Source organism: Tamandua tetradactyla, chromosome 1 (genome assembly GCF_023851605.1).
Source record: "Tamandua tetradactyla isolate mTamTet1 chromosome 1, mTamTet1.pri, whole genome shotgun sequence".
Classification (NCBI taxonomy): Eukaryota; Metazoa; Chordata; class Mammalia; order Pilosa; family Myrmecophagidae; genus Tamandua; species Tamandua tetradactyla.
The window spans coordinates 39060667-39083579 of NC_135327.1; the positions used below are offsets into that span (position 1 = coordinate 39060667).

General features: G+C 38.3%; 1 protein-coding gene across 2 annotated transcripts in view; it reads right to left on the reverse strand.

The window, feature by feature from the left end:
- The window catches only part of KIZ (kizuna centrosomal protein), a 172817-nt gene that overhangs the window by 145504 nt on the left and 4400 nt on the right, over positions 1-22913 (reverse strand). For both annotated transcript variants that reach the window (XM_077114714.1, XM_077114710.1), the window contains exons 2-6: positions 19896-19958; positions 19101-19263; positions 8903-8995; positions 918-1518; positions 43-367 (exon numbers count right to left, since the gene is read on the reverse strand). In XM_077114714.1, the coding sequence (XP_076970829.1) occupies positions 43-367; positions 918-1518; positions 8903-8995; positions 19101-19263; positions 19896-19958 (1245 nt within the window). The remainder of the gene's footprint in view (positions 1-42; positions 368-917; positions 1519-8902; positions 8996-19100; positions 19264-19895; positions 19959-22913) is intronic.

Consider the following 22913-nt stretch of genomic DNA (forward strand, 5'->3'; position numbering starts at 1 on the left):
ACAATTAAAAACAGAACAGTAAAAAAAAATTGAATGGCTTACTCCCTTGTTTGCGAGTGAGTGGAAGATTCCTCTTCTGAATCAGGACAGCTTAGAGTTTGCAAAGTACAATCATTTTTTTCGGTGGGTAGGGCATCTCTTTCACGCTTAATGTGGATTAATTTTAAGGCCTCTATTCTGTCTTCTTCATCCATCCTGTCACCTGGATTTGGCTGTGGTTCTGGACTCTTTAAAATCAGATCATCTTCACTTACAGAAACTGTGAGGCTACTGCTGCTGCTGCTGCTGCTCAAACTTTCCTCTCCCTGCTCTTCCTGCATATTTCTGAAGGGCCTCTGTGACTTCATGTCTCCCTGCGGAAGATGATCTGTAACAGAGGGGTATGGATGGATTACTAATCACTGACTTCAGGAGAAGCAGGGGAAGACGTCCCACCACACAGGGTGGAATTAATCACTTTTAAAAACATGCAAAACAATCCACAACTAATGTAGTATTTTTTATTTTATTTTATTATTATTTTTGGCATGGGCAGACACCAGGAATTGAACCCAGGTCTCTGGCATGGCAGGCAAGGATTCTGCCACTGAGCCACCATCACACCACCCTAACTGTAGTATTTTAAAACATTAAAATATTTTTTAAATATCACAGTGGGTTTAAAAGTCAGGAAATTCACCTGCAAAAATATTTTCACTTGCATATTTAAGAATTCACTAGAATGGAATTTTCTGGTACTATCTCTATTAGCACCCACTTTGTATTTTGACAGAGATAAAATTAGAGTGTATTTTTGCTCTTCCATAAGACCATCACCCCACCTAATAAAACTGAGTACGAACTAAATCAGCAAACTCAGCCTCTCATCCCACCTAAGAAGCCTTCCCAAGCAGAATGGTTCTCTTGAGAACACTTACTTTCAGATACACAATATTCAGAAAGTGGTATGGGGGAGACTGGTGGACTGGCTCTTTCTTTCATGACTTCAATATGTTCCTGTGTCAGTATTTCTCCTTCTGATCCCTCAGATCTTCTGGCACCATCACCCTTTAAATCAGTGGTTCTGTTCTCTGGACTTAATCTCTCCCATGGCAGGGAATGGGGTTCAGCAGACTTTCTGCTCTCAGATAAATTACTCTTGCCACCACATGTGTTGCTTCCTATCTCCCAGCCATGAGCCTGCTTCTCCTCTGACAATACACTGGCTATGACTGGCATCTTCTCACCAATCTGAAGAGATGTCTTTCCATCTGTTTTGTCAGATTTATTTAAGCACTGTGTGTCATTGTTAGTTTGTACTACACAGCTGTCTGTCACGTCACTGCTCTGGGCTATCTGCGGGCATGAATGTGGGTCAGGAAATGAAAAGTTCTTTGTGGGCTGGGGAGATTTCTGCTCTGTACTGAAATCTCCAAGGCTTGAGATGGCTGACATTTGGCGGCCCATAAAGATTGTTGCTGGTTGATACAATCCTCTTGACATGACTGTTTCCAACTTAATTCCTGCCTGCATGGCAACCTGCAGCACCAAAAGAGATCTGCATTAACATATAGCATATGAACATTTAGGTTGCTTTCAGAAATAAAAGGAAGTATGACTGCTGAATTCAGCAACTGCCAAGTTTTATAAAACTCATAGCTTCCTACATAATAAATAAGCAAAAACATTGTATAGTCCATCTTATTTAAGGAAATATGGCATATACATTTTTCAAAAAGAGATGCATATGAAGGCCTACTTGGGGTTTCAAAACTCTGTATCTAGTATTATGTATAATATAAACAACTTCTAATACTCACCTTTAGAACTGCACTAAAATATAATCTATCATGTGCATAACAACAATAATTTCCAGTAAAACTGCAAATAACACCACCAATATTTCCTGAACATCTTCAACTAATTTTAAAGATATTTAAAGTAATCTCAATCAACCAGCATGTCTTTGGGGAGAATGAACACTGTCTCTTCCTTAAAAAAGAAAGAGAAAAGCAGAGGCAACTGGTTCAGCAGCTTCATCAAGGTCATATAGTGAGAAGTAGAACTAGAAGTAACAATTACAAAGCCTTCAGGAAGTTAAGTGCTTTTCTTCCAAAAGGACCAAGCACTGCCATACACACATAATAGCATTTATTTCACAAAGGTTTATGGAGTAGATGGGGATATATATTCATACCCCCACTCTACATTTCTCTGGGGGGGGGGAACCCATCTGTAAAGAAGACCTTTGAAGATGTTGTTAGTTAAGGTGGGTCTTAATCCAATACAGCTAAAATTCTTATAATAAAAGGAAATTGGACACAAAAGTGGAGGCCAGAAAGAAGCCAGAAAACGAGGCAGATCACCAAGTGACAGAGGCAGAGATGTGAGCCAACGAACTCCAATGACTGCTGGCAAGATACCACCAGAAAGCTATGGACTCCAGTAGAAAGCATGGCCTGTCAAGACCTTGATTTTAGACTGCAACTCTTCAAAACTGTGAGACAACAAATCCTTATTGGATAAGCAACCCACTGTGTGGTATTTGTCAAGCAGCCCTGGCAAGTCAAGACATAAAAGGGATTATTGAGGAACAAAGGTTAAAATAAATTGAGTAGACTGAATAATAAATAAATAAAAGGGATTATAAGAGGATACTATAAACAATTTTTACACCAACAAACTAGATAACCTAGATGAAATGGACTAATTTCTAGAAGCATGCAAATTACCTAAACTGTTTCAAGAAGGAATTCAAAGTCTCAACAGACCAATTACAACCAAGAGATTAAATCAGTAATTAACCTCCAAAAAAAAAAAAGGTTTCACTGGTGAATTTTACCAGACATTTCGAGAAGAATAACACCAAACCTTCTCAAAGTCTCCCAAAAATCAAAAAAGAGGGAACACTTTCTAAGACATTCTATGAGGCCAGGATTACCCTAAAATGAAAGCCAGATAAAAACACTACAAAAAAAGAAAATTACAGGCCAATATTCCTAATATATTTAGATGCAAAAATCCTCAATAGAATACTAGTAAACTAAATCCATGAGCACATTAAAAAGATTAGACACCACAACCCAGTGGGATTTACCATTTATGAAAAACCCACAGCTCAAATCATACTCAACAGTGAAAGACTAAAAGCTTTCTTCTAAGATCAGGAATGAGACAAGGAAGTTCACTTTCACCACTAATATTCAACACTGTACTAGATGTTCCTGCCAGAGCAATTAGGTAAGAAAAAGAAATAAAAGGCATCCATATTGGAAAAGAAGTAAAACCATAATTGCAAATGACCTGATTCTAAAGAATCCACAAGAAAGCTTCTACAGCTCACAAAGCAATTCAGCAAAGTGGCAGGGTATAAGATCAACACACACAGAAAAAACTGTGTTTCTATATACCAACAATGAACAATCCAAATTTTTAGCAAATTTTTTCTTAATATACTATTTTTTCATAGACAAGCAAATGGAGAAGTAACAAAGTGAATGAAGAATGAACTGAAACTGCCCAATTGAATTTTTGGCTTTTCACATGGTACAGGTATCACTCTTAGTTGCTATGTGGGAGAGTCCTTAAATAACATAGAACACTTTAAATATCCCTTAACAGTTATTTGCATATAACAATTCTGAAGGAGCCATTTTGCTTTTCCACACCCATGTGATTTCTCACTCTTCTTTCTTTTTGCCACCAGGATAGATTATAGTCACCGCCAAATTCTCAAAATTGAGACCACAAAGAGATATCTCTGACCATTAAAGCCAAGCTGTAGAAACTATCTAAATTTTTAAATGGGTCCATTAAATTTGAATTTCAATGGTGTTTTCTGTAAATTATTTTGCAGGGTAAATCACTATAAAATCATATGCAGCCTTTCTATACTCATAGCTGGCCTCTCCACTTCTCAGATAAGTGGTGAGCACAAAGAAGGTGACAGTCGTGATGATGGGGATGGTGGTGAGAAGGGGACAGTGTAAGAAGGGGACAGTGGTGACACGGGGATGTGGTGAAAGGAGGACAGTGGGGAGACTATGATGTTGGTGATGACGGGGATGGTGGTGATACAAGGATGGTGGTAAATGTGGCAGCTGGATCAGTGAATACTTATGAAGCACTTACCAGGTTCCAAGCATGAGCTAAGAGATCTATACTTATCTTTTATAATCCCTCCCTCAAATACCCATTATTATTATTACCCCCACTATTATGAGGCCTGGAAAGGTTGGGCAATTTGCCTGAGGTCACAGAGCCAGCATTCACACCCAGACACCAGGACTCCAGTGACCATTCTCTTATGCTGCAATACTCAAAACTGAATCAATTAAGCTTAAATTGTGTTACTGAGCCACAGCTTTTAAACACACACACACGCAAATAAAAATCTCCAGTAATTAAACTGAAGACCATGCCTTATTTCTTATAAAATTCAATCAATACAAAATCAGATCTCATTAAAACAGACTCTGACTGGAATTTATACATGATAAATAAAACTGAGTCCATGAAGGGTAAGTAGGAGAGGTAGGAGAAAAGCAAATAGAAGCTTCAAGAGAAATTCAACATTCCTCAGTTGTCCCAGTATATGATTTTCAAAAAATAAATACACCCCCACCCCCAGAAACAACTTTCCCCCACAGCCCCTTAGGCTAAGCAAGTACCTTGATTACAGTAAAACAAAGTTAAATCATAGTTTTCAAGTGAAGCTTAACAAGTATCTACAAAAATCAAGGTAACATACTCTTCTTTTATAATAAAATTTGAATATGCTCTGCATATGCTCCAAGATTCCCAACATGGTAAATAAGAATATAACAGTGTCCCTTAGAGCTCTCTGTTCACAAAATAAATGTACAAAACTGCAACAGACAGATGACCAATTCATTTTCCATAATTCTCAAGGATTGGAGTAAGGATATAGGATGTAAGCGGTCCTCCCAGTCTGGTGCCCATGTCCCAGTGTGGCTGGCCCCCCGTCATGGGAGCCACCCCTCCAGACATCACTTAAATCCAGAGCTGAACTCCCACCCCACCCCAATACATACATCTGACCCATGCACACTAGGCACATGTTTGACCCCTGTGGTTGTTCAGGCTCTCTCCCTTGAAGTTCCTCAATTGAGCTGTAAGGTATTTCTTCTGCCGGACAAAGCCAACTCAAATGCTCACTCCTTTAACTGCAAACTTGGGTGGTTTAAAAACTGGCCATCTGCTTGCCATGGCTCACCTGCTTCAGCTGGAATATTACAGTACCAGGGAGATCATTTCACTCTCCCCCAATATTAGATAAAAATGCAACACCTGAACAGATAATATAAGTATTTCACATGATGGATCTAGACTGTTTTAATTTCACCAGGAATTTCTCCCACTTTTTGAAGAGTAACTCACCCATATATTTTAGAAGAAAGGGCAGCAAGATGGCTAAGAGCATAGGCATGAAGCCAGATGGTCTAGGCTTGAATTTTGACTCTACCAAACTATAGCCCTGGGCAAGTTAACTAACTTCTCTGAGCTTCCTTAACCTACAAAATGGGATAACAATATTATCTACTTCCAGGTTGCTGAGAGGATTAAATGGGTTGATGCACATAAAGTACGTCAACACACCACCCAGAGTAAGTGTGCCAAGATGATTTCCCACTATTGCTGTTGGTGCAGGAAGTGGGAGAGACAACCTGTATAATGGGCCTCCATATGGCCCTTGCAGGCAGGCCTCCCCAGGCAGCCTTTACCTTGGGATGAAAAGTCCCTGGTGTCCCTTGGTGCCCTGCCCCAGCGTATAATCTCTCTGTGACAGTTTACTTCTGTTTTTAGTGGGATATAGTTCACATCGTAGTAGTCCAAAGAAACTTTACAACTCACCCTTCCAACCCAAAATATATACTCTCAATCATAAATGCCATCTCTAGCTCTCTTGGGTTTACACATTTTGATGTGTTTTTATGTATATTTTTTAACCACTACTCATACAAAACAAACTGAGCTACTACGAGAATGTACCTACAGGCAACAAAACTACACTAACATAGAAAACAACAATGTATAATAGAGGAGAAGGATTATCCAATTATACCAAAATTTGTGAGGATTCAAGCAGGGCCTGAACTTTGTCTTTCTGCCATCTATGTTAATTTTTTTTTCCTAAGTAAATTAGGTAACAAGCTGAGAGATCAGTAGACTAATTATTAATTCTCTTAAGAAATCACACGACTCTGAAGAGCCACCACTGATGCATAAAAACAATGAATGTCTTCTAAAACTGAGCCAGGTTTTACATTGAAAAAATGGACAACTACAACTTGATAACTTTCTAAAGTAGGTTGAAAGCTGCACAACTCCTTTTTAAAAATATCTTTTTCTAACTCAGAATTATTAATTTGATGGATCTTCTCCCCTTTATTAGTATTTTTCACTTCAGTGATCACCATTAATTCAGGCCCTTGGTTAATTTCTCCTGTCTGAATTGACCTTGACTTCCGTGGCTCTGTGTTCTCCTTTCTCCAGCCCAACCTGAACATATGGTTGGACTCATCTTCCTAGAGCTGCATACCTGGGAGAGAAGTTCTCTGTTCACAAGCCCTTCTGTAATCATCTCTGACACACCCACATGCACACACACACAGCATGATGTGATTCCAGGAGGAAATCTCAATTCTTGAGCTTAGTACTAAAAAGTGCCATGATGTAACCCCAACCCACCTTTTTCCAAGTTCATTTTCCACTGCTCTCCTACAAGAACTTCAGACTTCGGCCAGACTGGATGACTACCCACTGGACTTCCCTGCTTCTACTCATTTACTTATAATATCTCCTACCCCTAGGACTTCTATACATCTCCACTGATATCTTCCCATCCTATTTCTTTCAGAAATGTAATTGACACTTATCACACATTATCCTGTGCTCTGGAAAGAAGGCTGATTTGCAGAACATTGAAGGGCAGGAATTGTGTCACTTACAGAGAAGCCTTACTGTAGCTTTTCGTTCAGAACAGTTACCTAACAACTATCTACTGAATTCAACCAAGGGACCATGCTGTGCTTGCAAGTCAGTCCCTGGTGACTAACTCCAGGCATGGAGACTAATTTACATGGCCACCCAAAGAGGGAGAGCACAAATTTCCACTGAAAAACAAAGCATCACTGATATAATATGGAATTGTTCTGGAATTAATATACCATAGGCATTAACTAATTCACAATTTTACTGAAATATATTAACTTTTAATGCTTGAACACTGATGGAAAATTGGAAAAGGCAAGATACGACTTTCTCAAAATATTATCTAATTGGTTCTTACACAAAGTCAAAATTTTTAAGGAGATGACACTTTTTAGCATAAATTAAAACAGTTCCTTTCTAATTATAATATGTAACATTCTAAGGGGTTGACAGTTATATGTATTTTGCCCTAATATGAAACATGACTTAGAAAAAGAATATATTCCATGAAACCTATATAAGGTAAAGAATCAGCACTGCAAAGAGAGAAAAAAAGCTTTTCCCTTTGACTTAAGTATCGTTGATACTACTGTACTAAAGAAATACCTATCAGGAATGGCATAGAAAGAAGTAGTTTACAGATTAAAAACACGTCAATTATTTCATGACCAAATGTCAAACAGAAAAACCACCTGGTGGTTCAGACATCTATCACATCATACTGCATTGGATATATATCTAATGGCATATAAATCATTTGTCTTTAATGGTCATTTTACATAGATCAAAGTTGCTGGGGCTTGGTGTTTTGTATCTTATAGTTTAAAGAATGCTTTAAAATTCTAGGTTTTTTAACTTTGTAATCTATGGGGAAGGAAAACTAAAACTTCCTATAAACTCAGATTAATGCCTGCTAATGCACAGAAAAAAGAAAAACTAAAACCTTCCTCCTACTATAAAAACAAAATAGTGTGGCCTCTGTTTCTTTTCTGATAAGAGTCTTAAATACCAAACAGTTAACTGCATAATAACATTTACTGGCAGTCAGGCAGCCTGCTTAGCAGATATATAAAGCAGGTAAAAGGAGAAAAAGTTAATTTCTTGGCTGAATGATTCCATCGGTAGCTATAGGGCAAACCTGAAAGTCTTTTAGTAAAGTAGCAGTTGATTCTTCTATCAATCTGTAGCACACATACTCTTCCAAGGAAAGCATTAAATATGAAAATCATATCCCGTTATCATCTGTTTCCAGCTTTCAGCCCAGTAAGCTTTTCTTAATGAATGCTGCAGCCTAAGGAACAAGCACGCTGTTGGCTTTTCTGAATAATAGAGTGATGCTACCATTTTTGCTTATTACAATATCAACTGGCTGAGGGGGTTTCACACATAGTCACAAGTGACTACTCTTGCCAGCATGCTCCAAGTTATTACAAGATGTTTTTAGACATTTCATCTAAAAGAGCTTTACTGCTTTTAGTGAAGAAAACATCTATGGTCTTGAACAGAATCATTTATATGGAGATAGGCAGGGGGATTAGAAGCCTGCATTACAGCAGATACATAGCAGAATTTATTTAAGTATTCCTTGCCAGTCTTTTTGTCCGTTTCTTAGATATGCAATCATTTTTGTCCATTTTCTCTGTGAAAAGGTTAAAATGTTCAAAATTATATATACAAAGAGAATCAAAATACATTTCGTTTCCCTTTTGTTTAAAATATTTCTCCAGCTAAAAAAAGTAGCATCTACAAATAATTAGAAAAACACTATTTTATCTACTAATGACTACTGTTCAGCAAATATAACCATACTAGACATTAAAGCAATATTCTATAAGTCAAAGTCTTTAAGCAATCACTTAAGGCTTAATCAAAAAGATCTCTGGAATAAGATGATTTTATTCGAAGCAATATTTTAAAAGATGAACACTCCAGAAATCCTCTGTTAAAGTTCATCATTTTAATGTATTACCTTTTCTTTGTCTTCATCTTTCAGTTCACCTTTTATTCCCAAGCTATTTTTTGAGAGTAAGTGCTTCTTTTTCATTTGAGTCTCATAGTCGATCTAAATATAAACAAAGTTTCATTTCAGCTGGAAATTTTAAAAACTTCTACCTATCTATATCTGGTAATCTTTATAACATAAAAGTAACAGTGTAGTTGAAAATAAAAGTTAATATAGCTGAGAAAGTCAACTTATCCTGGAAATAGACAATTTCACAAATAACATATCAAAAGTTGAATTCTATAAAATTTTACAGAAAACTTTTCAATAAAATAAGATTTAGCAGATTTTTACTTAGTCACCCAATTTAGGGAATAAAACTTTGATTACAGATAATAGGTTGACATTTTTATTAACTTATCACGAAAATCCAGTCATTTTATTATGAAAGTAACACAGACAATATTTTCTTTGAAAAGTTTTGTCCTAGGAAAGGGGAAAACTCAATTCTATGAACTTTTTATCTATATGATCTCTACATTATGGCAAGCTCTCAGTCATCACAGCGATGGAGAATAGTATTTGCTTGAGCAACTTAAAACGAATTCCACTTCTTGAGAATTAAAACATAGCACAGGCATCATGGTCAGTACCATAAAAGTCCAGTCTGTTCTGGCACTAAAAACTATACGAAGGTGGTGTCTGCATCATTAGCACACAATAATTGATGGAGTGATTCAATCATGAAATGACTTTTTCTTAAAAGCAAGGAATAAAAAGCACTTTGATTCAGCAGGCTCGTTTAATTAAAGCCTTGAAAAAGTCACTGATTGTGATCCATCTCAGATAAGTACCTGAACATTTTCTAAATTAGGCAATGATATGCTGCAATTAGAGATACATCTATAAGATAATCAAATTAGAAAGCTATTGCCTTTGTATGAACGTTACATAGGCCTGACCTTTATTTTCACACATAAAAAATGAACAGGTAATGATAACCAAAACTGATGTATTTTCCTCAAAATATTTCAAAAGATATTACAAGCTGCCTCATCTTTAATAAAAATCAGGGATTTTTTTGTTTCTCTAGTAGAATGGTATTACCACAATAGATTGCAGCACTGATTTCAGTAGATATCTAGTTTAAAAAGAAGTTTTATAAAGTCAGTACAAATTATAAAATAACAAAATAAATCAAGAAAAGATAAAGACACAAAGCAATCAAGAAAATGTTTACATTCTATTCTACAGCTCCTTATTAAACTCAATAGATATTTAATTTTAACCCCCAAATCTTTAAACAGGCACACTTTACAGATTCCAAGGCAAAGCATCCACCTGGGGGGAGGAGTACAGGTGGTTCAATGGTAGAATGCTTGCCTGCCATCTGGGTTCAATCCCCGGCCCATGTACCCTATTAAAAAAAAAAAAAAAAAAAAAAAGGAATAAGGATGGATTATAAAATAAACACAATTTTTAAAAATTCTCTTTTCCTGTGGCTGCAAGTGTTATCTTACGCTTTTTGAGATCAATTATAAACATACAACAGACATTATAACTGATTTCTTCATTATGAGATAATTTCAGAGCCTTAACTTCCAAAAACACAGCACTTACTTAAACAGAAGCATGAGAGTTCTATTCAACTCATTTTGCCAGAGCAAAAATAAAGTGGTAACTGCATAGCGACTTCGTAAAGAAAAGAAAAATATCTTGAAGAGTCCACTTTAGATTGCTCTCAATACATCTGAAAAATTTACTGAACTGTAGGTATTGTTTTCTAAATTAATGATGCAAATAAAAATTATAAAACGTATGTCAAAATCAGAAAGTTACTATGATTAATTACATGATTGATACAAACGGTACTTCTGCATCTTCCAGCACCATGTATCCCCTACTCCCATTCTTCTCTCTGCATTTAAACAAAGGGTTCTACTGGTTATTAAGTAAAGGGTTTTATTTGTTTTTTGAGAGTCTGGAAAACACTGTCAGTAGAGGAATCTTTTCAAGGCCTTCCAGCCAAAAATGTCTGGTGTAACATCAAAAAGAGTATCTCATCCCACTGATTTCTCCAATAGTCTTTCAAATTTTATTCCTGCTTTCCTCTATTTCCACAATTTATCAGGGATCCCTATTTCATCCCAGTAAGTCAGAATACTTGCAGTATATCCCTTCAAAGGCCTAGACTCTTCACCATCAGATTTGCTGCTTCAGGGCCCAAACTATTCATGCCCCAGTAACATCTCCTGGTCTGGAATCCCTCTAAGGATAACCCCTCAGCCCCCTACTTGGGATATCTATTTTAATAAACTCAAGAGCTGCAAATTAGCTCAACAGGTACCTTGTTCCAGGTATTAGCTTATAGTTTCATGACACTGGGCTTGATAACTTCCACCTACATTTAGGAAGACCTTCCCACTCACTTCCTTATCAGACAAAGCAATTTATCTCTGCCCAATTATTGAAATCTTTGGGCAATGTATTAGGTCATGGAAAGAGGAGGGGGAGGTTCTGGTGGATCTTTCAGCACTTTGGGGATGTCTCTGTCCATGCCAACAATATGTCCCATGTCTCATTTCCCATTACGTTTCCTTCTCTTCTTCCGTATTATCACTTACATTCCTTCAATTTTCCCTCGTCACATTACCACTTGCCTGAAAGTACGATCACTACCTTTTTTCACAGACTCCTTTTCTCATTGGTCTTTGGGATTGCACAACTAATTCTCAGTTACAGAATAAGTGAGTAACTGAACCAAATACATATTTAAGATGACCTGGCCCAGCTAACTCATACTAGAGGTGAAGAAATAGGTGAAGAGAGTTACATAAATTGCCTGCTCTGGCTCTCAGGCACATATGAGAAAGGGAACTCTTGTTCACAGTCTTTTGTTTTCTCCTCCACTATTTTTTCCAAGATATATGCTTTCTCTTAGATGCAAAATTACCCAAAGATATGGAGATACATTTATTTACTTCACTAGTACATATTACCATATTAACAGTTAACATATCCTAAAGATACTCTGGTTGGAAAAATGGAATTTGCTACAGACTTTGTTCTCCAGGAGCCTGGAGGTGAGATGAGGAAAGGGGTAACTGCCCTGCATACAGTGGCTGTCTCAACGTTTAGCAGAAAATGAATAAGAGCTCAAATGATTTGTCCCCTTCAAGTTTTATCCCTATAAGCACATGTAACCTAATGACTGAATTTCTGCTGTAAATCACATCTTTAAATATGACATTATATCTTCGGAATAACTGTTATTAAAAAATGCTTCCTGGCAAGGTAGAATGCAGGATATAATCAGCAGCACATTAGTTCTCACACTGTTGTCCATGCCCATAAGAGAACAACACAAAAAAATATGAAGAATTAATTCTCAGTTGGGGGAAGGGTGTCTCAATGCCTAACGAGCACATGCAATCAGGGGTAAGGGTCTCAGTGCTTACTAAATGCTTATTATGTGCCACAGTCTGGGTCAGATACAGAGAGCATTGAAATAATAAGACAAGGAGCTTGCAGTGAAGTGGGAAAACTGACACATAAACAATTATACTACTACGAAGGAAGTACGCTCACTGAGATAATTTTGACATAGACCTGTGGCACGGCAGGGGGACAGAGGCCTTCTGGTTAAAGGAGGGAAGAGATAATGTGATGCTTTCACTGAAATGCAAACTGTTCAGGAAGTTTAAAGAGTATGTGTACATGTGAGTGTGTTTATGACTGAGAAACAGAGAGAGAGCACACACAAGAAAGCACATGCACAGAAGATAAAGATTTAAAGAGACAGTGAGAAGATATGGGGATAGAAGAAATAGAGGGGAAGAGATGGAGGTATAGGAGAGTCAGGGATGGGGAGATTTGGGGATTGGAAGAGACAGGGTGTCAGGAATAGGAGACGAGAGAGAGAGAGAGAGAGAGGAGAAACAGGAATGGAAGGAAAAGGCGGGGGACAGGTAGGAGAGAGACAGGGGTGGGTGAGACAGAATGTACACATCTGTATATCTGTATGAGAAACACTGTGAGGAGAATATATGTGTGTGTTGGGAAAGGATGTGCCAGTTTGAAAGTATTATGTACCCCAAAATAGCCATGTTTTAATCCTAATCCAATCTTCCAGCACCAGCCATTTCTTTTAATCCTGATTCAACAGTGTAGAGCGGAAATTTTTTATTAGATTATCTCCATGGAAGCATGTCATGCCCTATTGGGTGTGACATTTTGATTACATGGAGAAGTGACTCCACCCATTCAAGGTGGGTCTTGATTCGTTCACTGGAGTCCTCTAAAAGGAAAACATTTTGAAGAAAGCACAGATACAGACACTTGGAGAACAGTTGCTTCAGAACCGATAGAGACATGGATGTCTGGAAATGCTTGGAGTGCCGACAAGAGAGAGCAGATGCCGAGACACAGGCAGAACCCTGCAGACGTTGCCATGTGCCTTTCCATGAGATGTTAAGCAAGCCAGAACCCAGAGTTGTGTTCTGGAGGAGCTAAGTGAAGGCCCACAGATACTTAAGAGAGGAAACCACATGAAACAGAGACTGAAAGCAATGGAGCCCAGGAGATAGTTATCAGCAGATGCCAGCCACGTGCCTTCCCAGCTGACAGAGGTATTCCACACCCATTAGTCTTCTTGAGCCAAGTATTTTTCCCTGGATGTCTTAGTGTGGATATTTTTATAGCCTTAGAACTGTAAACTTGCAACTTAATAAATTCCCTTTTTAAAAACCATTGCATTTCTGGTAATACTGCATTCTGGCAGCTTTAACAAACTGAAACAGGAGGAGATATAGGGTTGAATGGCTGGGGGATGGGTATGGAGGCAGAGATCAGAACTCCATGACTAGAGAGATGATAAACAGCTAGATGATGGCTCTAACCCAGAGTAGGGATCCTCCCCAGGACATCCTGAATAGTCAGCCCCACACCTGGCGCAGCTGAAGCAGACAATGGCAGTGCCATAACATGTCCCTGGGACCTTTCTGGTCCCTAAGTTCTAGTATGTGTGCTTCTGGCTCTCAGGATTCCTGAGAACCCAGAGTTAATATCCCCTTGCCCCTGACGCCATCAGTCCCTATTAGTGGCACTCAGGGCACTGCTGGTATATCCCAAATATATGGAGTCACTGGCCAGAATTCTCCACAGCTGCCAACTGTTTCAGCTACCTGCTCTTTGCCATCACATCCCCACTTCCCCACTGATGCTCCTTCACTTCCCAAAGGAGCCACTGACATGTGAATCCTTGTCTTGGGGTCTGCTTTGGGGAGAACCCAAACTAAGACAAAGGCAAAGGGCACTGAGTAAAACTGCCTGAATTAGGACCACCTGGGACCCTTTCTACTAAAAGATGGGTAGGGATACATACAAAGGGAGAGGACACAAGCCTCACAGCACCACCAATACTAACATCTACGTTCATGAATTGAGTTTTTTTTTCTTTTTGTTTTTTATTCTTTCTTTTTCTTTGTGTTTGTGAAGTGAGTTTATTCAGCCTCTTTATCCATCTTGAAAGTAGCAACATAGACACAACACCACATTTTCAAATTGCAGGTTCTATCATCAGCCTTAAAAGTCCTCAAAATGAGTCTAGGATCACAAATAAAAGGTTATGAATCATAAAATCAGTTGAAGGTTTATGGGTTTTTTTAGGCTTTTAGCCCATTTCAAAAGATTTTAACATTATATAATAAGGTGGATCCAGTCTTTGCATAATTTGGGCAAAATCTCCATTTCTCCTACACTGTTTCACTTTGTCTCACTTTCTGGAGTTCTACCAATTAGCAGCGCATAGGCATTAACAATACTCTATTCAAGGGGGGAAAGCCCCAACATTTTGGGCAATACCCTGTGAGCATGCTCAACAGGAATCCCTTTCTCATAAGACTTACACATGAGGTCAGTCAACAAAGGAGGTAAAGATTTGACACCTGAAGATGGTAGGATTAAGAAGATAAAGGCTACCACCAGGCACTGGCACCAAAGGAAGAGGGAGAAAGATATGGGAAGACAAACATTGTCTACTCTGAACCTGTGCTCAGCTCAAGGCTGGCTAATGTCAGTGGACATTTCTCCGGTGGATTTGCTGACATTGCTAGCTGGTTTCATGGGTGCACAAGGAGCATTTGGAAGTCATGACTGCAAAGTACAGTTCTTCAAGGAACTCACATCCTTCTCACCTGTAGTTACCTGTTCTGCTCTTTTATGCCATCAGCAGAATAAAAACAAAAGGTATTCCTTATCTAAGATTTAAATGAAGCACCTAAATAAATTTGTGAACCACATGTATGAATAAAGCTTTTCGTATTCCTATATAGTTCGTCATTCTTTAAAATGTTTCACTATACCGATATTCTTTAGTAGTCCATTATACAAAGTTACTTTTCTTTTTACATATATTATATACAACTAATGTTCTCAATGTTAAAATATTAATAAAAGACTTACTTTCAAATTCCTTCCTCCCACATTTGTTTTTAAAAAGAAATCAACAATTGAATAAAGCAGCAATATGGAAATAAGAGGAAAACTACTATTGTTTCATTTATTCTGCTGGGAAGGCTAAATTCCTTGAAAAGAAAAGTGGTTTACAATGTTGATAATGACAACTGCTTTTTGAACTTTAAGTATTCCATTTGTATACCAAGAGAAAAAAAAATGAAGTGCTGTAGGTAAAAATTGCTATTCCTTGAGCACATCAAGCCCTCAGATCCTGATCTCCAAATATCCCTCCTGATTGAAAGCAACCACAGCTCCTTGGATAAAAGGATAATTCCATGTCTGAGACAGGGGAACTATCAGGTAAATATGGAACACCTTGTTGTATCCAATAGCAAAGAAGGCTTAGAATGAATGGGGTCATATAAAAAAGACAGAGGAGCCAATTTGAAGAGACTTCCACTGGCCATGTCCATCAAAAAGAACAACTGATATGACAATATGAACAACAAAAATTAACTGAAAATAGGGCGGGCCACGGCGGCTCAGCAGGCAGAGTTCTCGCCTGTCATGCTACAGACTCAGGTTCGATTCCCGGTGCCTGCCCGTGCGAAAAAAAAAATTAACTGAAAACATATTAAATAAAAATTCACAGTGATATCTAAAAGAGAGAAGAAAGAAAAGCGAGAAGGAGAATGAAAGCACTTTGTTCACAGAAAATGGGAGCTAATAAATAAAGAAGAAAAGATAAAAGAAAATCACCATTTCATAACCTCCACCACAATAACTGGTTCTAAAACCATTAGGTAAAAGGTTCTTGAATAACAAGATGACAACTAATTTTCAAAGGGAAAAAAGCTACTTTACAGTAGAAAGAGATCTAGAGATCACCAACTATGTGAAAAGCTTTATGTGCCCTAGAAAAGCCATGTTTTAATCTTAATCAATCTTGTGGGAGAAATGGTTTCTTCTAATCTATTCAGCACTTTTAGGCTGGAAACTTGATTAGGTTATCTCCATGGAGCTGTGACTCAATCAACTGTGGGTATTAAACTTGATTAGATGGGGATGTGTCTCCACCCATTCTACGTGGGTCTTGATTAGTTTACTGGAATCCTATATAAGAGGGGACATTTTGGAGAAAGTTTCTTTTCGAGAATGAGGAGAGAGCCGCAAAACAACGACAGAGACGGATAAGAGAACCAGAGTTCACCAGCCAGTAACCTTTGGAGATGAAGAAGGCAAATGGTTCCCGGGGAGCTTTATGAAGCAAGAGGCCTGGGTAGGAAGCTAGCAGATGCCATGTTCGCCATGCACCCTTCCAGCTGAGAGAGAAACCCTGAACTTTATCAGCCTTCTTGAATCAAGGTATCTTTCCCTGGATGACTTAGATTGGACATATCTATGGACTTGCTTTAACTGGGACATTTTCATGGCCTTAGAACTGTAAACTTGCAATTTATTAAATTCCCCTTTTTAAAAGCCGTTCCATTTCTGGTATATTGCATTCCGGCAGCTAGCAAACTAGAACACCATCTTAACTGCGAGGCAAACAGCCTCACTCAGGTGGGACCACCTGAACTCATATGTCTCCTGATGGGATGCAAGTATACAACCTTACCTGTGACTATGTAATTAAAAATGAATTAAAACTAGCAAAATTAAAAATTCAGTTCCCAGTCTCATAAGCCACATTTTAAGTACTCGACAGCCATTTATAGTTAGGGCTACTGAATTGGACAGCAGAGACAGAGTACATTTCCATCACTGCAGAAAGCTCTATTGGACTGTGCTGGTCTAGACCAAATGGACATTTTGCAGGAAGCACAGGGAGATGCTGTATAAATTAAAAAATACCACAAAGAAGCAACCAGTTGCATTCAGAATGTGGGTCATTCTACAAGCAAATGGCCTGCTTTCTTCAAAAAGACAATGTCATGAAAATAGGAAAGGAGGAATGGCAGGACATTAGATTAGATTAAAAGAGACAAAAAAAAGACACAAGCAACAAATTTAATATGTGAACTCAAGTTGGCTCATGTCTGAAAAATAAGAGCCTTTTGGGAGAACTGGGGAAATCTGAATATGGACTGGATACTAAATGATATTACAGAATCAGTTTTTTTTACATGTGATAACAGTATTATGATTAAGTAGGAGACTGCCCTTGTTCTTAGAAGACCCATGTTTAAGTGTTCAAAGGTGAAATGTCATAGTGTCTGCAGCTTATCTGCAATGGCTCCAGAAAACACACACAAGCAAATATGGCAAAACATTTACAACTATTGCATTTAGGTAGAGAGTATATGAGTGTTCACCGTGTTCGTTCAAAAAAACAGGGGGGAAGCCAAGGAGGAGCTACTGAAGTCAGCTCCTCCTGTAACCGTGGAGTAGTGTGAGTAAGGAGAAGAAAGCCCTAGCTCCTGGTCCCCTAAGCATAGTTAGGAAGCCGCCAAGAGCCTAGCACTTCGAGGGGACAATGTCCAGCATCAGAGAGGGCTTTGGAGGACAGGGATGTTGGGTCACCAACACGGAGCATGAAGGCAAACCCCCAAGACCTGTCCTACCCCTCAGTCTTCTCCTAACTCACTATCTGACCAGAACAAAGGAGTGTGGTACACAGAAAAAGGACCATTTAAAGATGGCAGCTTCTAGAGGGAACTCTAATGCTGCACAAATTCAATCATCCAACCAACAAATATGTAAGGGCCACCATGGACTAGGTCCTGTGCCACAGACTTGCTATGACCCTACCTCTGCTATGTTAAACATTTGTGTAATATATGACACATTATAAATATTCCATTAACTCCTCAACTGAAGTAGGAATCTTAAAAAGATGCAACTTCAAGTTCTCTGATCAAAATTTGGCCACATGGCCAGAGGGAAGCACCTGAAACTGTTGAACTATGTTCCAGTAGCCTTGACTCTTGAAGATGACTGTATAACTATATAGTTTTTGTTTATTTGTTTGTGTGCTGGTTTGAAATGATGTACATACCCTAGAAAAGCCATGTTTTAATCCTAATTCCATTTTGTAAAGGCAGCCGCTTCTTCTAATCCCTATTCAGCATTGTATGTTTGAAACTGTAATTGGATCATCTCCCTGAAGATGTGATTTAATCAAGAGTGGTTAAACCGGATTAGGTGCAGGTATGTCTCCACCCATTTTGGTGGGTCTTGATTAGTTTCTGAAGTCCTGTAAAAGAGGCAACATTTTGGAGAATGAGAGCGATTCAGAGAGAGTGACCAGAATGACATAGCCACGAGAAGCAGAGAGTCCACCAGCCAGGGAACTTTGGAAATGAAGAAGGAAAACACCTCCCGGGGAGCTTCATGAAACAGGAAGCCAGGAGAGAAAGCTAGCAGATGATGCCATTTTGCCACATGCCTTTCCAGATGAGAGAGAAACCCTGACCCTGTTCACCACATGCCTTCTTACTTGAGAGAGAGACCCTGAACTTCAGCGGCCTTCTTGAACCAAGGTATCTTTCCATAGATACCTTTGATTAGACATTTCCATAGACTTGTTTTAATTGGGACATTTTCTTGGCCTTAGAACTGTAAACTAACAACTTATTAAATTCCCCTTTCTAAAAGCAAAAAAAAAAAAAAAAAATTTGGCCACATGGTAATTCACAGAGAAAACTGATCTTTATCCCATGTATGAATGATCAAACATTAGTGGCTGCCACTGATTGGGAACTTACTGCTCACTATTTCCAATGCAGCAAAAAGGAGGAAAAAAGCAAAGTACAAAACAAGATATCACCTTCAATTGCTGAAGTTTCTCTGTGTTTATGGGAAACTGTTCAATACGAGCTTGGACTTGCTCAAGTCGCTTTAAATATTCCTGGTTTCGAGTATGAGCCCTCTTTTCTGATTCACATATTTCCTTCAGGTATTTCTTTAGTTTTACACACTTCAGCTTAACTCTAGAAAAAACAAACGTGTATTTTTAAACAATGGAGTTAGACTCTGACAAACCTAAGTCTCTTTAACAAAATCTGTTAATAAAATCATATATTCCTAGGCATTTTACCCAAAACACTGAAACCCAAAGGACAGAACATAATACATTTTTAGAGAGAGGAAATTAATGTACTTATCATTGAGGTATCATACTGGCTACATCTAGGCATAGCTCTCTTGAGAAATGTATACAAGACATTATAACATTCACTCAATAAAGGTTTATATGGATTTATTTCTCAAAATTAAATGTAATTTCAAGAGTAGTGTCCACGTGATCACACTCAGATAAATAGCCCCTTCACATTCTTGTACACGCAGACACATTCAAAACTATCTGTTCATCTGGAATTAGAATCAAACTATATACCACAACCCATAAACAAATTTTGAAATTTAAAATACCAAAAAAGCTCTCTCTTAGGCAATGTGGAAAATGTTAGAAATTGTAACATATTATTAAAATATTTCCTAATAATACATGGACTGTAACTCAAACTGTAAAAAAAAAAAAAAAAAACCTTTAGAGACTCTCATTTCAGACAGTTAACATATGAAATTGATTTAAAAAACTGTCACCACTGCCATTTCTTACCTGCATTTATCAGACTGGTTATATTCATAAAGTTTCCTTTCCAGGTCCAATCTCTTCTTTTCACTATAATATAGAAAGAAACATTTTATAAATAATTACAAATTTAGAACTTGATCACTTTTGAAGTCACACTTTTGTGAAAATGCTTCTCCAGCCTTTTAAGAGGCATAAAATGCCAACTGTGTTTGAAATTTAAGGGAAGTACTTCTCAGGCACCAATGAAGTCTAGGAAGCAAAAAGAACAAGATTCTCAACGCAAATGAGGAAATGCAGTAGGAAAAGGCTGGAAGCAGGTTCACTCATTCACACATTAGCTATGATGAGTCAGGCTCTGTTCTAGGCCTGGAAACTACTTGGGCGAACAAGCCAGCCAAGGCCCCTGCCCTTGGTAGGTGGCATCTGATGATGAATGCTTCCACATCTACCTTGGCCAGAAGACCAGAGGCTTGCTTTGCTCCTACACAGACAAGGCTGGCCAGAGCCAAGTGGCTGAGCTAGGAAGCGGCCTCTGAAAAGCAGACCTTGTCTCACAGTCAATGAAGAACTGGTTCTCTGGCACCAGGACTTTGAATTTGGGAAAATTTCCTTTTATAACTTTGTCATGTTGCCAAAGTTTGTCCCTGACTGCTGTTTCCAAGTACAGACTTAACAGCCTGTGATGTTCAGTGAGGGTTGGCAGTAAATGAGAGGACAAAACCCGTCTTACCCCACATCCAGCCTGGGTAAGAGGGATGGGAAACTGGGCAGCAGAGGCCACAGCTGCCAAAATCAAAGGGGAGGGAGGACGTGTATGTGTGTAAAACTGCTGAACCGGAAGCCATCCAAGTCCCCAAAAGAGCCCTTGGGAGGTCAAACCACAGCAGACTCAGTTTGACCATCACTGAAGTACTAGCCCTAATTCCCCTAACTGAAGCCAAATTGTTAATCTAAATTGACATTAACTAATGGCTAGAAGAGAAATCACTATAAAAAGACTACAAGACAAAGAGAAGGACTCCAGCAGAAGGTAAGGTTGAAGAAATACTGCAGACTCCTGAGGGAAAGGGACTGACACCATGTTCCACATCTATTTCTGTTTTCCTTCTGAGATTATTTTTCTTTGTATTATTATTATTATTATACCCAAACTACTGTTAGCTATATTATAGGTTAAATAAATTTCTTTGCTTAGAGAGTACATGGGTGGTTCAGTGGTAGAATGCTTGCCTTCCATGAGGGAGACCGGGTTTGATTCCTGGACCATGCACCCCACAAAAATAAATAAATACATAAATAAAATTTCTTTGCTTAGATAATTTAAGATGTAAGCCACCATGCAGTCAAAATTCTTTTACTTGGAAAATGGAGTCCAGAATCCAAACAAGAACATTTGCTTGGGGCAAATAACTTATTCATTAGTTGGGTGTCCACCAACATTAAAACAGAAAAAAAAAAATCGAAAGGAAACAAATTATAAAAACATACATTTTTTTAACCAATAGCTTCACACAGATATTTGTTTTCTCATTATTAAGACTGAGCTCAGACTAGAAGTGAAGGAAATATGGTATAAATGCTTCTATGTTAGAAATTTTTTTCAGTCATCTTCCCCCTTTCTGAGATTTCCCTATCAGTTGGGTGCTTAGTAGTTGAAGAATGAATGGCTGAATACTGTGAACAATCTGTCATTAAATTACAAGGACAGAAAGAGCTTTAAAATGCATCTATGACGTTATGCCCAGGTGTAACACTTCATTATTGTGGAATTACTGCCAAGACAGCATGACCCGAGTCTGGTCATGAAGAGTCATCAGGTGGACCCAGTATGAGGGTCACCAACAGAATGAAAGCTGGACTCTCCAAAACTGACAGAAGATGAAGGACAGGGAAAGACTCAGGCTCCATTCCAGATGGGGGAGAGTGAAGAGATCCGACAACAGCCTATTTTTTAATCTTCTCCTTATTCACTCTACTGAGCCTCTAAATGCTATGTCATTTACAACTGCTTTAAATTTTTTTTAAATATCTTTCTTGATAAATCTTAACATACAAACATACAAACCATTCTTAAAATACAAACATTCCATACATGGTGTACAATCAATGGTTCACAATATCATCACATAGTTGGGTATTCATGACTATGATCATTTTTTGGAACATTTGCATCACTCCAGAAAAAGAAATAAAAAGAAAAGACTCATACATACCACATTCCTTACCCTTCCCTCTCATTGACCACTAATATTTCTATCTAGCTAATTTATTTTAACCTTTGTGTCAACTATTATTTTTTGATTTTTATCCATATTTCTCACTTATGTGTCCATACCCTAGATAAAAGGAGCATCACAAGTTCTTCACAATCATACAGTCACATTGTAAAAGCTATATTATTATATAATCATCTTCAAGAAACAAGGCCATTGGAACTAAGCTCTACAGTTTCAGGTACTTCCCTCTAGCCACTCCAATATATCATAAATTAAAAACGGATATCTATATAATGCATAAGAATAATCTGCAGGATAACCTCTCGACTCTGTTTGAACTCTCTCAGTCACTGACACTTTATTGTGTCTCATATCTCACTTCCCCCTTTTGGTCAAGTAGGTTTTCTCAATCCCTTGATGCCAGGCCCTGGCTCATCCCGGAATTTCTGTCCCACATTGCCAGGATGATTTACACCCCTGGGAGTCATGTCCTACATAGCAGGGGAGGGTAGTATGTTCACTTGCCATGTCAGCTTAGAGAGAGGCCACATCTGAGCAGCAAGAGGTTCTCTAGGGGTGACTCTTAGGCCTAATTTTAAGTAGGCTTAGTATATCCTTTGCAGGAATAAGTTTCATAGGGGGAACCCAAAGATCAAGGGCTCAGCCCATTGATTTGGCTGTCTCCACTGCTTGCAAGAATATCAGAAATTCTCCAAATGGGGCAGTTGAATATTTCCTCCTTTCTCCCCAGCCCTCCAAGGGGACCTTGCAAATACTTCTTTATTCACTGCCCAAATTACTCTGGGATGTATTAGGGCATCATACT